This window comes from Podarcis gaigeae (genome assembly GCF_964106915.1).
Source record: "Podarcis gaigeae genome assembly, chromosome: 1".
Taxonomy (NCBI): domain Eukaryota; kingdom Metazoa; phylum Chordata; class Lepidosauria; order Squamata; family Lacertidae; genus Podarcis; species Podarcis gaigeae.
In genome coordinates, this window is record NC_139678.1 from 48,960,820 (window position 1) to 48,979,059 (window position 18,240).

The following is an 18,240-nucleotide window of genomic DNA, read 5'->3' on the forward strand; positions in this document are numbered from 1 at the left end:
TTGACTGTGACAGATCACGTGCAAAATATACCTCAGAAACACTATAGGTGGATGAGCACGAAGGGAGCCGAGCCTGGTTGTGCAGTGGGGAAAAGAAAACATTGTTAAAAAAGAAATGATGGCACAGTAGGTCTTAGAAGGTTTTCTGTTTAGGTGGTTCCAGCACTGAGACATTAGCAGGGGGTTCATTTCATTCCCCAAACCAGATTTTTCATACACATTTTTTTTATCGATTAGGCCATTTAAGGTGGAAACTCTAAAATACAAGTACTTTAAAACTGAACTTACATCTTACTTCCTAATAAGAAGCACCCTCTGGGATGACTGATTATCTTGATTTCAGAAATCCATAACTGTCAACTTTTAAAAAAGCTATATACATACACAAGAACTTGAAGATTTATATGGGCAAATACTCCAGGTTTACTATTATTTAAATTCTACAGCCTGATCATAAGCATATTTACACAAGAGTAAATTTAACTGATTTGGGGGATCTGTTTTTGGATTGTAGCCTTAATGTATTCACGATCTACCCCACAGGTTCCCTATCCCCAGTTTCAGGGGATCAATTCATTGAGACAGTCTTAACTGGCAAGGGAAAATGTTCATCTGTGGGAATGTGTGCTAAGGACATACTAAACTTCTTGCTGGAGTGGGAATTGGGAGGCATGGTGGCACTGATCCATTCTGGAGTGGCTAGGCTTGCCATATGTCAGGAAAATTCCTGACATGTCCTGGTTTTCAGGTGTAAAAATGACATGGGGGAATTTTGCCGAACTGGCAAAATGTCAGGGAAAACCAGGACGTATGGCAACGCGATGGAAAAAGCAGTGGAAAAACAAAAAACCACTGTGCTTGCATTCTGTTTCTCCCCAAAAGCTCTACAATTTTGTGGGTGTCAGGAATTTTCCTTTTTGAAATATGGCAAGCCTAGGAGTGGCGGGTCCAGAAGTGGCATTGTGAGACTAAGGTTCTACTCCATACTACAGGAGAACTGTGATGAAAATCTCCCTTTCACTTTAGGGTATAATTTGTACCTCATGAAATTGCAAGGTGTGTATGTGTCTGTCAGTTTTGCAAGGGAGGGTAGATTCAAAATATTTATGGGGGTAAGAGGCTTTGCAGTATTTGAGGCAGCAGTTATTTTCTTAAGCTTTTCTTCCTTAAACAGAAAAAGAATGTCATTGCTTGAAGTGGCAACACAGCTCCAATCATCAGCCCACTGCCTTCTTGTGTTCTACACAATACCCAAATGTAAATGATACTATGTCATGACATGGTCTTGTTCCATGGCCATTGTTGGCCAAGTCATCTTTTTATAAAAACAAACAAACAACCACAATGATGCCCTGGGTGTGGTGCTGTCTCATGACACAGGCAGTGCCATTCCTGTTCAGACATTCTGTGCTTTTCACCATAACCCTGAAATTTCCAAAAACCATGAAACTGAATTTGCATCTATTGCAATGGGTACTCAATTTCCAGGCTCAGATTAAAGCACTAGCACTTACTTGTAAAGCTGTGAATGGTTTAAGACTAGGTTCTTTGATGGACTAGCTACACCTATAATAACTTGCCTGGGCCTTAAGGCTGGCTACAGATTTCCTCTGGCCTGCCACTATGATAAATAAACCTGGTGGGTACCAGGAATAGGCCCTTTTCAATTGTGGCCCCCCAGTTGTGGAATGCCATACTCTAAGAACTCAGGCTGACAGACTCTGCTGCAATCTCTTAGGGGACCCTAAATATATTTTTATTTCACCAAGTTTTTAACTGATGACTCCTTATACCGTATATAATTTTATGTGATATGGCTTTTATTACATGTAAGTTGTTCAATTATTTTGCCTTTAGAATTTTACTTGTAAGATGTCTTCTGAGGAATTGCTCTAAAAGTTTAAGCAGGAATAAATAAAATAATAACTAAGAGTGGTATCTAACATTAGTCATACTCAGAAGATGTACAAAGAACTTAAGCCTGTTAACCACCCTGAGACGGGGTGATTAAATCAATTAAAATATTTTAGATGAGTGTCATTACATATATCCATTATATATAATAAAGCATATGCACACTGATATACATGGTGTTATGACATTAAATGGTTCTGGCTATCATTCTTATGCTATGCCCTGAGAAAATATTTGACTGATTTCAGCATATGAAATTACTGGGGATACTGAACCCAGTAACCCTGAGAAATAAGAATAAACAGCACAAAAATGCTCATTTCTAAACCATGTGGTCAGTTTTCACATAGGCAGCTTATCAGAAGTTGTTTTAGGGTAATATACTGCACAGGATAAGGAGGTAATCCAAAACAAATTTGTTTTGATGAGTTCTCTTAGTTTGACTTGGTGCAAGTGTTTTTAATGATATCTGACAAGGCAGAGCTATTCTGGTTCCTTTATTCATATACACGTTTCAGCAAACTATGTTAATATATATGCTTATATATAAGCCTGTGGTGCGAAGAATCCTATATCACTTGTGTGGTCAAATTATTCTGTGGTCTCATTATGCTTAAGCTAAACTTGCCTTTTAAGTGTTAGAAAGTTATTCCTGCTGACATTAGCTACCATTAAAGTTTTCTTTGCCTCCTCTCATGCTAATATATTTTCATCATTTGAAAAACAACAACACTAAATTACTTTTCTCTATATGCAACTAGAAAATGGAGTAACAGTTCAAAAGTTTACTGCATGACATGTCAGTAACCGTTAATCATATCTGTATGAAAGATAAGTTCCAAGATTAATCTGTCTCTCTTCTTATGAACTGCCTTAGGAAAGCCTTTGTCTCACAGCCTGAGTGCCTGCACGCTTGCAATATGGGTATAATAATACTGACCTCCCTTACAGGGCCAGTATTACTTGAGGGTTTCAAGGCATGGTTTGAAGGAATATGGAGCAGTGGCCTTGCTTGAGCCAAGGAGGTTGGGATCTGGTCAGTGCCTGGATGGGAGACTGCTTGGGAACCCCATGTCCACTGCCTTGACTTCCAGACAGGATATAAATGTAAACAATAAGTAGGCAGATAGACAGGTAGAACTGGTGTCAGTTCAATCAGTGTAAAGTGGCTACTAAATCAAACCAGAACCGAACTACTGTAGAGATAAGAATGGGGAAAAGTAATTGTATTTGCCGCAATTCTTAATTGCTTCTGCCGATGAAGAACTAAATGTTCTTAAACTTGAGACATAATTGAGGGAACAAACAGTACCCCTAAATCCAGTCACTGAGAAACAGAGGCAGATGAAGACCTACCCCAATGGTGTCTTTAATTTACTGCATGTTGTTCCATTAAATTAATTGCTGTGATTTATTCCAATGGATTTTTTAAAAACATGCTCATTATCCTAGACACTAAAGGGAGCACAGAGCTGGGGCAGGGCTTATACTGTTACTTTTTCCAACCATATGCATCTAATCTACTATATTCACACCTATGTTTCCCAGTTTTCTACTTTTTATTAATTATTAATTATTAGATATTGATCATTAACAGCTGTCCTTTGGCAATGTTCAGGCAACATCTGGGCAATCTGATGGTAGTGTCAAGAACCTGGAGCACAGACTGAAGTGGAAAGAGCACAGTGACTCAGAAAGAGATCTTTAAAAAAAGAAAAAAAGCTCATATACAAAACAAATCTTGGGACCTGTGCATAATCCTTAAAATGTTTAAAAATATTATCATCCATTGCTTTATTAAGAACTTAATTTACACAAAACTATGGATGCTTTTTTGTGATGTAAGAAGATTAACATTTAAAAAGGGTCCTTTAAATTTAATATTTTTGGCAATGTTTAGCATGTTTAAGAGGTTGACTTTTAAAAGTTTGAGACAGCCAAAATGTCCTTTTGGTTTATTAGTGAGGCGACTAATTAATGCAACAGATACAGCGTTTGAAACAATGCAAAGGTTCCACCTTAAATAGGCACAGAATTATGAATTACCTTAGTTTTCAATTTATTTGGGAGAGGCAGTAGCCAAAGCTATTAAACAAAATGCTTAAAATACCATACATCTATCCCATTGTGCATCTGCAATAAATCCTTTTCCAAAACCAGGTTGGTATATATGACAATGAACTTCAACTCTCACCTACTTTCCCCCCTTTGCTTTTGTCTCAGATTATTTCAACGAATAAGTTATATTGTTGTTTTGTCATTGTATCATTGTTTGGTTGTATCACTGTGTGGTTTGATCAGTGAGTCCATCTTCTTTTCCATGCATCCTCATAAGCAAAACATATGCTGCAAGTGCCATATGAAATCTGGCAGATGAACCCCAACCGCCACAAGATTATTCATGGCACCTGTGCTATTTTCTCTGTCCATAAAGTAACTCTCCTCAGCAACATTAAATATTGTAGTGTGAAACAGAACAATTTTATGTTTCAATCTCAAACCATTTCATCAAAATTTATGAGTAGTTTATGGTTTGCTTTTATACTACAACTTGAGAGAAAATTCAAACAATATCTGCCCAAACTCAGGATCACTATTCAATTTTCTGTCTATGTGTTAATTATTATTGCAAAAATGATGACACGGGAGAAATGGAGTTAAGAATTAGCCTTTCATTTTCTTCAGAGAATGAATGAATTCAAAATGGCAGGAAAAACCCATAAAGGTTGCTTCCACCCTAGCTCTTTTTCTGGAATTGGCATCATTATTACATGTAGTTTTAACAGAGAATCTAAACGATGCTGCATTTTCTGAGTTGATCTTTTAAAAAACAAACAAGCAAACAAACAAATCAATATCAAAATATTGATATTCTGCATATTCTTTGACATTTGGGGAAAATAAAGTAGCACAATCTCCTTACATCTGACCATTGGGATTTGACTTCTATGTCCAGATGGTATATATTTGGTGATTTAAAAAACAACCACTTTCTGTCAATGACATTACTATTCTGGATCTTGAATCAAACTTGTGATCTATTAAACAATGCATCCACAACCCTGAAGACAATGGATGAAAAAGGGTATGTGGACATTATTGTAAAGTGGCAGATGTGCAATTCTTACTCCATTTTCAGAACTTGGTGCATTTTCCATGTTTTTATTATAATGCTTAGTGTCAAACTAGAAGTGATATTTTTTCTTGTACTTTGCCTTGTGTGGTTGATTTTTATTTTTAAACTATCTAGTGCTCCTGCCACTGCTATTCCTAGACTTGGGGCCAAACTGCACATTACATGTAGTTGCTTAATCTCTTTGCTTCCTACTAACTGTACATGCAAGACCACATGCTCCAAGCTGCTGTCCCATCCATGAGGGGAAAAGCACCTAGAGGTTGTTTTTCACTAAACAAAACTTAGTGAAACTAAGTTTAGTTTAGTAAACCTCACTAACCAACTGCATGTAATATATAGCTTAGCTGCCAGGAATAACACTTTCCCCCCATGTTGTAAATCCGTAATGTTAGTGCAGTTCTAGAAGTTAAAAACAAAGAATTTCAAAGAAAGTGGTAAAAAAGCGAAGGTACAGATGATCTAAAAAGTGTTCATTTAAATGAGGACAGGGGAAGCTTTGGATCTTCAGATGTTGTTGGACTACAACTTCCATCATCCCTGACCGCTGGTGGAGGCTGATGGGAGTTGGAGTCAAACCATATTTGGAGTATCAAGGTTCCCCAGCCATGACTTAACCTGATGCCTAGGGTAGGAGTGGCCTTCCAGATGTTGTTGGTTTCCAACTTCTAGCAACCCCAGCCACCATTGTCAATAGGCAGAAATGATGGGAACACTAGTCCAACAACCTGCAGGAGGATCACAAGTTAGCTACCCTAGGCTTGAAACTTGCTTTACAATTAGGAATGACTTCAGGTGATGGTTTAATTTTGGAAAGGATTTTTTGTTGTTGTTCAATGGGAAAGCCCAAAATTTACTTAATATTTAACGCATATTAGGGTTTTCTCTTAAATTAAACCCTGTGACATTATGCTAAATTTTCATGGATATTTGAATGAAACCCCAGCTAGAAAAAGAAACAGAAGAAGGAAAAAGAGAGAAAGGGAAAAAAGATGGGGATGAGAGGACAAACCAATCAGATCTGGTGTTACCAGCCAACGGAAGTTTTAAAAAAACAAATCACCGAGTGAAATCGTACATTTACTCGGAGAGAGCATCCTTTGACATTTCCTTCTAGGTGATCTCTGAGCTCCTCCAGCTTTCGATGGAGCTACATGTAAACATCAGAAAATGAATTGAAAATTATACCTATTCTCTTTTCATGTTTGTTGTTTCCGTTCTTTTTATAAAAAAGATAAGATCATAGCGCAACACATTTCTCACTGCCTTTGCAATACATCAAACATTTCATCAACACAAATATATGCTCCATATACTCTGATAAGAAAAGCAACTCATTTGGTTAAATCAGCAATTATTTTTTCAACATGTAAAAGTTAGTTCAGTTAGTAAATACAGGTTGTGTAGTGATCATTGCCTTTAGCAAACTTCCTAATTTTCAAGCATTGTTTGTAGCAAGGAGAGTGCTGAAATATTGTAGATTGTTTTCAGTGGGTGCAGTACCAAATATAGGGTCTTCCATGCAATTTCTAAATGTTCATAGCTCATTCTGATGCCTAAATTGGCTACTGCTGAACGCTAACAGCAACAATTCTTATATTTAGTAGAGAAGTACAGAATTAAGAAATATAATGAAAGTATCAATAGGTTTTGAAAGATGACCTAAATTTCAAAAGACACGGGGTAAATGAACTTGGATCCAAGGATAAGTGAATGCATGGGATTTCACAGAAGGAAAGTTTACCATCTCCTCATTCTGCTGCAGTAGTCTGAACCTCTGAAAAAACTCTCCAATGTGGAGCATGGGGCTGCTGGATGGGATCATCTCAAAACCAGGCAGACACACCTTTTATGAATGCCTGGTTTGAGGCTGCCCTCCCTCCCTCCCTTGGAAGGGCCTGGGGAGGAGCAGTTGGCTGTGGTGGGGAGGGAATAGCAAAAGTTCCTTCTAAGAGCTTCCTTGTTTTCACTGATCTTAGGATCCAATCCACTGAATTCAAAACCCAAGGTGCTGCATTTATTCAAGTATAAACTTACAAATCTTGCATACAAGTTTGCGGTAAGGATAGATCTTTTTTCTTGGAATACAATTTGAAAGCTGGATTCACAGTTAATTATGTACATATATTTTCAATGGCTATTTTTATTTTCCATTAAACGTGGACTGAAACTTGTTCTGTCCACTGCAGCAAAAGTATCCAACAATGCAAAGTATATCTTCGACTGCACCACAACCATAAATTAAAGGGGGGGGGGGAATCAGCCTCACAGAAAGACAGTGAGGAATGTTGTAGTTGCCTTTCAGCATCATTGGCATAAGCGTAATAGCAACTTTTTCCTTTTTTTCCATATGAAATCAATTGTATGGAATTGAATATGGGAAATAGGTGCATAATTACACTTTTCCCTTCCCCCTGTTTATGCTCAGTGCAACAACACTTTCACACGGAGCAGCTGTATAGAGCGGTATTAAGAGAAAATAGAGGATGGCTTGTCCTGGAATAAAGGTGATACACACGCACACACACAAACACAAAATATATTTTTGAAAAAAATTGAGAAGGCAGGATTGGCAAGGAGAGTGCAGAAAAAAGAAAAAAAATAAGTGCTTCATGTGGTGCAAAAAAAACCCAAAAACTGAAGTGAGAAGTGAAATAGTGCAAGGATTAAAAACGAGAGGCCACAATTATTGCTAAATATTAACAAGGTAACCTATGCCATGCCATGGGTTCAAACATGTTGATAAACTGGATTTTTAGATGTGTTTTTTAAATAACATAACAGCATCTCTCAGAAGACTGTATGGGCAAGGGCAGATTACATAATAATCTTGGAACTCAATGTGATAAACTATAGATGGAAACTGGTTTAGGAAGCTGACTGATTTTGCTACAGTTTTGACTTAATTAGTTGCACTTAGTTCCCATTAAAACAAATGGGGAAAGTTAGCCTTAATTTAAGTCTTTTTGATTTCAGTGGAAATCAAAAGGCAACTAACTTAGCATGGATCCAGCTCACCAGACATTGTGTAATTCTTTAAAATGAACAAAGAAGGCAGTAAAGGGGCCTAGCACTGCAGTAATTTTAACAGCCTTGTTATCCAGAAATGTCTCACAAGATCTCTCTCCCCATATTTCCCATTTTCACTCTTGCAGCTAATTTGATTACAAAATGAGTATTTTTAAAGTACAAAGTAAAAACTGAGAAGTCAATCAACAATCTTACATCTGAAACAGGAAAACTGCATGTTTTAATCTGACTTCATCCACAAATCACTTAAACGACAAAACTTGAATCTAAGCAACCTTATCCTATTTAAATGAATGATACTTAGCCATTTTAGTGCCACTAAGTGGTTTAAGAAAGAAGAACGTGTCATTGTTTTTATATAAATGTAGCATGAACATAATTTTATTCTTGCCATCTATCAGAGAAGTGTTAATTATTCACAAATGGTAGGCTCCTTAAGGAAACTTCGGCTATTCCCCCGCCCCCCCCCCCGATACGTAGTAACATCCAGAGCTAGGCACTTGGCAACTTGCCTTCAGCTAACTGCATTATGGTGGCTCTTGGGTAGCACAGAAACAAAAAAAAATGTGATCCAACAGTGATAAAAACACTGAAATAAAAACAATGAAATGGTGAGAAAGATAATAGCCCCACCCTCTGCCTCCCCTCCCCGCTCCCTCCAAAATAAAAGTGTAGGCTATAGAAGAAAACTTGCAAAATAAAAGTTAGAAACATATTTACTTTGAGGGATCCAACTCTACTAGCAACTCCTTTGCTTTCATCCGGGCGTCTAATTTGCTACAATGGGGGAAGATGGATAAAAAAGACAGAAGAATAAAGAAAAAAGTGAACTTAAAAAAATTTCCACACAGTCAGTTAGCAGTGCATGCAAGACATCAATTTGACTTTCTGACACACTTCTAGGGAACAAGGACACAGACTCTTATTTCTGGATCACGTTATGACTCGTTTGCTGAATTCTTCTCTTTAATTACGGATTCAGTACTGAAAGTGTGCATGCTATAGTTGTTACTAATATTTTAAAAAATACATAAACCATAAGATATTTGAAATCCTGGATTTGGTTCATGACGAATGAAGTACTGACACAAAGATAGGACAAATGTCTTTGTCTTTAAGCCAGGTCAGTGAACTTGTGCTATGTGCGATGGTTGAAGAGTGTCAAGCACACAAATTAGAGACATGAGTATTGCAAAGCTTTCAGCCCTGCGAAATATTAGTGATAACTGGCAGAATTATATACAGCTGCCCCATGTTAAAAGAAATTAGGATATTAGACACAGTCCTTAGTTCCCAATTAAATAATTTTGCTGCCCAGCCAGAAAATTTTAATGCCATACCAACAGCAACTTAACAATAGCCAAGACACGTCTTAGTTTTGCTTTCAATACGAGCCTCCTTGTTGTTTTCCTTGCTTATGTTACGGTAATTCTGTATTGTGCAGAGGAATGAAGAAACAGTTCTGTAGCTACTGCTTATCAAGCTTTCATATTGCTAGGAAGAAAATTTAAAAGTAAGCAGAAAAAAGTTATACACTAAAGAATCTTCATTTTTATCATTTGTATTTTTATAAAAATGGTAAATAAGCTTACTAAATAATACCAAGTCCAAAGTTTTGTATGTGATTCAGATGAAACATTTATGTAAATAATGGAAAAGGTTCCTACTAGAATGGACTGGATAACAAATAGGCAATACTAGGAATACATAATATCCCATGCTGCCCTACTAGATGCAACAGGACTTCTACCTCCCCTCCTCACCACCAAAGGCCCCCCAAAGAAGCTCCTCTGAACTTCTTCTCCTTGCCTCTTTCCTGCAGGCCCCACCCACCCTGCTCCAGAAAGTTCCTCAACAATCTGGAGCAGACTTATGGAATACACAGGGGGTTGGGAAGGAATTCTGTTGCAAAAGCAGAATTCCGTTGCAAAAAATGAGCTGACACTATTTGATGTCATCCAATAATAGATAGTCTTAAAAGGTAACTCATTTTGACAATATGGAAGATTCCAATTGGTTCAAAGTAAAGTGCACATTTTCAGACAGAGTAAAAGACTGGGCAGATCTCTTGTCATTTGGGTAGCTAACAAGTAGTTAGCTGCAGACGCTGGTCATCCAATAGGTCAATAGGTCATAAGACTACCTCTCTAACCTTGAGCTAGAGCAGGCCTTTCCAAACTTTTCATGTTGGTGACACACTTTTTAGACATGCATCATTTCGCGACACAGTAAATCAGTTTTACCAGCAAGCCAGAGATTAAATTAACCCTGGGAGGAGCACGGGAAGCGTTTGTGCGACAAACCTACACACTGCAGCCGACACACTAATGTGTCGCAAACGCACAGTTTGGAAAGCCCTGAGCTAGAGGCTTAATATTTCTGTGCCTTAATTCCCCATTTATTAAAATGGCATATTGCGCAAGTGTTTTGATTAGAAATTCATAGAATGCATACAAGTGTAAGCAGAAAAGATATAAGAGAAAATGAGAAACCCACAAGTGAAAAGGCTTGTTTCAATATTTTCTTCTCAAAAAGGAATTCAGACACTATGTTTGCTAAGCACCTAGGTCAGAGAAATAAAGCAGGCGAAACTATATAACAGGAAAAGTGGAAGTCAGGTAACATAATAAAGCAGATAACAAAATGCAGTGGGTTGGAATAATAAACAACGGGGAGTGAAAAGCAAAGAAAGAGGAAAAAGATCATACAACAAGAGCTAAGGGCGGGGGGTAAATGAAGTAAAGGAGTTTTTATATAGGCTCCAAAATACAGGCAATTGCACTGGAGGTTCAACATTACAGAAGATACAGACATCAATATCAATTCAAAATATTGAAAGAAAGTCTAAAGATTGCATTCCTAAAAGTACCTAACTAATCAATTTCTCTTATATTAAATAATGGGAATAATTCCTCCAATAGGAGCTGAATTATTAACAAAAAGGAAATCTACAGCAAATCAAGTATTATTATTTTTTGAACACAATAATCTAAAAATGCCATGTTTTTCTACTATTTTATCTTCTTTGAAATGATTTTAAACTTGTTACTGCTAGATAGCAATTTTTGAAACTGTTATGATGTTTCACTGTATTGCACAATCAAGAACAAATATAGGGCACACGGCTTCCAGCGCTGAGGCACAGGGACATTTTTGGCTGGGATCCAAAATATACCTCTTCTGCTTGCGCATGCGCAGAATTCTGCCTCATCTGCAGCTCCCCCAACCTGCCTCTAGAGGCTCCAGAACAGTGTATTGCAGACTGAGGGAGGTGGTGAATAGATAACTACAACCTGGTTTCCTAGAATCTAGCAACTGGGAAAGCAGTTTCCAGGAGGATTTGAAGAAGAGAAACAGCGAGCAGTGAAAGTTTATAACACTCCACTCCTTCTCCCTGTTTTATCTCTGCTTTAAATCCTCTACTAATACAGGGAAAATTTGACTGAGAGAAAAGTAAGGGAAAGTCATGATTCGATAGGATTGAAGGAAACCGTCAGACACTATTGTTTCATAAGCAGCTCTGAGGTGAACGGAAAGCAAGCATGTCTGTGAGAATGTGTATTTTATTCTACAGATGTCTTAGGAGTCAGTTTGCACAGCCCAAGAAATACAAATAGGCAACTGATGGTGAATATGCAGCAGAATATATTTCTGAGAGCAGCCTCAAGCGTCACAAGTATTTGGAAGTAAAAGTTTTCACAGGTTTTTTGCTAACTCAGGGCTGTACCTGTAAGCCCAAACATTTGGTGAAGAAATTTAGGACTATAGAAAAATGAAGAAGCACCCTGCATACAGTGGTAGTTAATAACAATGAATTAGAAACATATCTCAGGTGCTCAAAATTTTGAGCTAAACACTCCTTTATCATCTCTGAAAAAATGAGCAACCAAAACTTTGTGGATATTTATCACACTTTTGCAAATAGTTGTATGAATCTATTGAGGCATATGAGGTCTGGAATGGAGTAGAAAATACCCTTCCTGAAGGAGTAGTTTTTTATTCAACAACAACTTCTGTAAAATGCTCCCCCCACCCAAAAAAAATCCTTTGGAAAAACGAAGGCTATGGCCTGTGAAGTTTTGTTTTTTTGTTATGTGAAGTCCAAAACAAACAAGAAGGTTCAGAGAAAGAGAGACTGTTGAAGGTATCCTAAATGATGACTCAGGGTAGCTATTTGTTATAGTTCTTTTAGTGCCAATGGTTTTGGAGCTGTTTGTGGCAGGCAATTTGTATATAGCATAGCTCCAGGATGGGGGTTAGAGTGTCTTCATCTGTATCTAAACTAGATGAAGTATGCAGATGAGTTTTGTGGTCAGAGAATGATCAACCTATACAAACATATAAATATTGAGCTATATTAATATTGATACCATGGGGTAAGGAAAGCCATGAATCTAAATAAAACTGCTAGTACATGAATGCTAGCAATGGATAAGAAAGCCTCAAACATATGGCCAAGCTTTAAAAACTGTCAAGAAGTAATTTTAATGGAAGTAACCACTTGGAAAATAATTCTAGGGAAAAAAATTAGTATAGAATCTCTGGTTTATTAAGTTAGAAATTGATCTTTCTCAAAGAGAGCAAACACTGTTATGCTATGTCATAAATTATAAGTATATTTTAATCATTAAGAAATTTAATGTTTTGTTATGCCACCCACGCATTTCTACTACCTCATACCCTCCAACATTTCTCCAATGAAAATAGGGACATCCCATTCCATAATGATAATTTTACTATTTATAACCCACAAATCTTACTGGGTTGCCCCAGCCACTCTGGGCAGCTTCCAACATATATAAAAACATAATAAAACATTAAACATAAAATAACTTCCATATACAGGATTGCCTTCAGCATGCTTGGGGGGTGGATAACTCCAAACCCTCTAACATTTCTCCAATGAAAATAGGGACATCCTAAGGAAAAGTGGGACATTCCAGGATTAAATCAGAAACCGGGACGGTTTCTCTAAATCAGGGATGTCTCTGGAAAACAGGGACTCTTGACGGGTTTACTATCTCCATTCCAAGACATAAAAATGGTGTTATAGTTCAGTTTTCATAAAAAAATAATTACACTGAAAGGAAAACTTTTCTGAAAGGAGACACAGGTATGCAGAAGTTAAAGGCAGACTTCTGAAAACTAAAGGGACAATATGCATTCTCATAATTCTGATACAGTCAGACTTCATTAAGTCTTAATGACTTAAGTGTGCCCATTCTAAGCCAGCAGCAGTCAATAACATGGCTTACTGACACAGTGGGCTGCTGGAGCTTACTGAGAGGGAGAGGGGAGGAGCTTGGCCCGGTTCAGCATGTGGCAGCAGGAATATCAGACTGCCTCTGCCATCATGCACCACACCCTCTCGGTAAGTGTCAGCGACCCACAGTGCCTGGAGGGTAATGGTGCCCCACTAGCGCTGCCTCCCTGGTCACTACTGCTCCAAGCATAACTAAGTCTGCACCCATTCCACGAGCCCTTATCAAAATTAAGTAAATGTCACTTAAATCCTATTGAAATCAATATCACATCAGGTGATTTCATATTATAGATGATCAACCATTTTTAATCATATGGCTAGGCAGTCATAATCAAGTATACATCTCTACTGCCAGCATTTCCCATCAAATTTGTGCACACTTTGGACACCTGTTCAAGTTCTCAGATATAAAACAGGAATGCAGTACAATAATTGAAAACATCTTTAGGGAATGTGAAACACAACTCACACTTTCTATCTATTCAATTTAAAATAGAAAACAATTTATTTGTCAGAAAAAAGATTCAAAGAAGTATGTATGTTAAAAGATTACTTAGTTGGTTTTGTGCTTCTAGATCAAAGGTCTAAAATAACCTATAAAATACCCAATTTCTATTTATTATCCCTTAATATAAAGTGAAATATAACATTATTCATGTATATAAAACATTAGGCTTTCCATATTATAGCTATGGAAATCTCTTACCTTTAAAACAAAATTCTATTAGAAATTCTTTAAAATATTCATATACATATTTCCCAACACTCAAATCAGATAATATATAACAAACACAAGAACAATAATTAAGCATACAACACAAAGTCCAAAAAGCTCAATAAAACTTGCAGCAATCAAATAAATCCAAAACTGTCTGTAATTGCCTCAACAGTCCAAAGCCTTCCAAAATAAATAAGTGTTCTGTTTTGTGCAAGCTGTAGAGAGTAGTTTGGGTGAAATTTCTCTCTCAAAATACTAGAACCTGGGGCCATACAATGAAGCAGAATTTGGAAGATTCAGGACAGGAAAAAGAAAGAAATTCCTTCCACAAGACATAGTAGTGGCCACCAATATGGATTATTTTAGACTAATTTATGGAGGATAATACTACTATAATAATATCTAGTCATGACAGCTATGTTCTACCTCCATTGTTGGACACAGTATGCCTCCTGAATACCAGTATAGGTCTGAAGAGAATTTTCAAGGACCCCAATAATGTTTGCAGGATTCAGGCTCTGAATTAAGCTCAACAAAGGTTTCCACCTCATATAGTGAAGCCATGTACAGGGCCTGATTTACTGTACCCAGAATGGAGGCTCATAATAGGCAAGACACTCTTTTAAGTACATTATTTCCAGTGTGTGAAAATCTTAAGAAAGCTACACTTTAGCATCATACAATTATGTGTGGAAGCTCACAGGCAGTCAGTGCAGCTGCCACCGACCTGGTTGGATGCTTTTGCCTCCCGAAATTTATCAAAAAGCAATTTGCAGCATTTTGTGCAAGCCATAACGCCAGAATTGTCTTCAAGGACAGCCCCACGTAAAGCACATTGCAGCAGTTAATCATAGAGGTTATGAAAGCATACATCTATGGATGTAGCATGGTATAGAAATTTAATAAATAATAATAATAATAAATAATAAAAGGTAAGTATGGTCAGATCCTGGATCTCAAAAAAGGGACACATAGACCTAATAAAAGTCTATATTTATTTAGTTAGACTGTGAGATTACTGAGTAAGATGTGCCTGCAGAGTGTTGCAGAGTTAAAATCATTTGTAAAGCAGTATGTGCAAAATATAACAGCATGGATTTTTTAAATCTGACTGCTGTATGGCCCAATGTTGAAGCAACACTTTTTCTCCATTTTAACACGGTCATTTGTAGTCATCTCACAGTGGTGACCCACATAGAAGTCAGCCTGTTTAATGCATGTAATCCCTTTTAAATCTCAGTTACCTAATGGTAAGGTAGGTCAATACCATGATGCACACATGGATTTATGACTTGAAGAGAATGTAGGGGTAGCCAATGTGGTGCTTCCTGATGCCTATGGCCTTATACTCCCATCAGTCCCAGTTGGCATGGCTAATGGTCAGGGATGAAAAATAAATAAAGAAGAGTAGTAACAACACAAGATAAGTAAGATGATATATATCCATTTTTGTAAACTTAATGATTATATTGACAAAATCTTAAGTTGCCCTTCTGAAACAGAAGAGCACCTCCCATTCATGGAAGGAATGTGACCCAGATGAGGCACCCTCTTGCTCTCAGTGATGGTGGGGACTGGGGAGGTGATTTTCATTGGTTACCTCTTCCTCCTGCTGCCCCCCACCTCCCATACTGATCTGGAGCATCCCCTACACTAGAGCAGAATCTTAAGGGGCTACGGGGGAATTGGCAAAATCTCCCTTCCTCCTAATAGCAACATACCAAGTGGAGATCTGCTAATGAGAACATAGGAACCAAGTCATAATGTTTAGATACGGAGAGATGAATCTCAGATATCCAAAATGGATGATTGGAAGAAAAATACTAGTCTAGATAGCCAATGTAGAATCAAAAGAAGTAATGAAAAAGGGGCAAAAAATGTTATATCAGTCAGCTTTAGTCAATCCCTACTGGTTCAAGGTAAGTGCAAAAGAAAGGAGAGTTGTAAAAAATACCTTTGGAGCCTTAAAAATGCCTGCTACTTAATATGCAGTAAAAACATTGTTATTACAAAGTAAAGGACATGGGTTTATATAGTTTAGCGTCACAAAACTAATACCAAAGGGAAAGAACAAAGTAGCAAACACTCCCTGATTACCAAAATATGCTAGGAGGGATGGCCTTAAAAAACACAACCGCCCCTAGCTCTGAGCATGTTCTGATAGGTCTACTAAATCTACTCTGAGACAGACCTACTAATGTTGTGCTATGGCTGTATGCTAATTTTTGTGTTCTGATTGGTGGGACTGCCATCATGACAACAGGAGGAGGCTGGAACCTGTAAAACTGCTGGGGCTACTAAGAAAATACATTTTTAAAACTCGGTTCCTCTGCCTGGAGATGAATGGGAGAAACCTCCTGGCCAACGCAATAGTCTGGATCAGGCATGACTGAACAGTGGAGAGAGCTGACTGCCCAGAGAATGGGAGACTGGCAGAAATGTCTCCAGGGAGTTACTCTAAGTTGAAATGAAATTTTGGGCAAAACTACTGTATATGTATTAGGCGCAGGTGGCGCTGTGGGTTAAACCACAGAGCCTAGGACTTGCCGATCAGAAGGTCGGCGGTTCGAATCCCCACGACGGGGTGAGCTCCTGTTGCTCAGTCCCAGCTCCTGCCAACCTAGCAGTTCGAAAGCACGTCAAAGTGCAAGTAGATAAATAGGTACTGCTCCAGCGGGAAGGTAAATGGCATTTCCGTGCGTTACTCTGGTTCGCCAGAAGCGGCTTAGTCATGCTGGCCACATGACCTGGAGCTGTACGTCAGCTCCCTCGGCCAATAAAGCAAAATGAGTGCCGCAACCCCCTAGTCGGTCATGACTGGACCTAATGGTCAGGGGTCCCTTTACCTTTACCTTACTGTATATGTAAAAAACAAAACAAAAAGCTTTTGCCTTTTATTTTTTAAGTGGGTTTTTGCTTCCATAAGCAGCGTTGTAATCCTAGGGTCAGATTATTCTTCAGGGATGAGGCTGAGGATTTGGAGTTGGAATTGCCCTCAGGGCCAGTTGCCCTGGATGTACATACTAAACCAGAAGCACTTGTACAAGAGGAGCCCATTGTGCCAGTACCTCCTGGGCCTGAGGAGGCTGTATTGCCCTCCTTGAACAGCAGTTCAGAAGCTTCAGTAGAGCCATTGCCTCTTCTGCTCCACTGGAGTCAATAGCTGCTAAGACGAGTTGGGTCCCTTCATATTCAGAGAATTTCATGGAAAGCAGAACTAGCGACTGTGGCATAGCTCCAGCTCCTATTTAAGGCTCTTGTCTTTTTTTCATGTTTTTTTATGACAGAATATGTTTTTTTCTGTCAGTCTGCACTTTTTATGGTCATGCCTATTGCCCCTTAAAACACGCTAATGTCTAAATGTTCAGCTGTCGTCTGCCAATTGATGTATTTTCCTTTTTAGCAAGAATTCTCTGTATCTTTGGGTTATTTTACAAGACTTCACTATTTATTATATTTACCAAATATCTTAATTTTTCAATAGTTCATCGTGAGAAAAGATAAAATGGTTTGACCAAAATAGTTTAGTTAACAAGAAATTGGATTAGAAAGCACAAAGTCTCTGCACCATTTTTAGCAGATTGTTTCTCAGTAACCTGTCCAGTTTTTTGCACAGAGGGGGAGGAGCAATTGACAAGAGATGTGTGAATAACAAAGGATATATTTTTTACAAAGACTAAAATCTTTGACCTAGTTAGTGATTATCATTTTCAAACTCCGCTCCTCATTTTATATCTAAAATTAGGATAGCAGCAGGATGAGAAATTTAATCTTCAGCAAATTAAATTCCCCATCATGCTCTCTGAAATAAGAATTAGATATAGCCTTTGGCTAGATAAGTAAGCCATAGTACAAATATTTAACAGTAAAGAAAGAGACTTAGTCATAATGAACATTATTCCCCGTTTTATTTTCCCCAGTCTTACTGAAGAATAGCTATACTCACTTAAAACTGGTGCAATGAAATGGAAAGCAAGACACTTTGTCGGAAATGCTTAACCCTTCAAAGCCTGCTACAATTCCCCCCCCTGTTTTTGGCTACCATTGCCAGCAATTCTACTTTAGATTTCATGCTATTATATTTATCAGGATGTATTTCAAAGATGTCTGGCAAATGCAATTTCAACGAGTTCAACCTAACAAGTCAAAGTGATCTCAGGGCTAGTTTATACACGGAAGCTG

General features: G+C 37.9%; 1 protein-coding gene across 1 annotated transcript in view; it reads right to left on the minus strand.

The window, feature by feature from the left end:
* The window catches only part of GPHN (gephyrin), a 189,991-nt gene that overhangs the window by 57,690 nt on the left and 114,061 nt on the right, over positions 1–18,240 (minus strand). Inside the window, exons 11-13 of the mRNA XM_083750622.1 lie at positions 8,798–8,854; positions 6,126–6,197; positions 32–73 (exon numbers count right to left, since the gene is read on the minus strand). Of these exons, the coding sequence (XP_083606748.1) occupies positions 32–73; positions 6,126–6,197; positions 8,798–8,854 (171 nt within the window). The remainder of the gene's footprint in view (positions 1–31; positions 74–6,125; positions 6,198–8,797; positions 8,855–18,240) is intronic.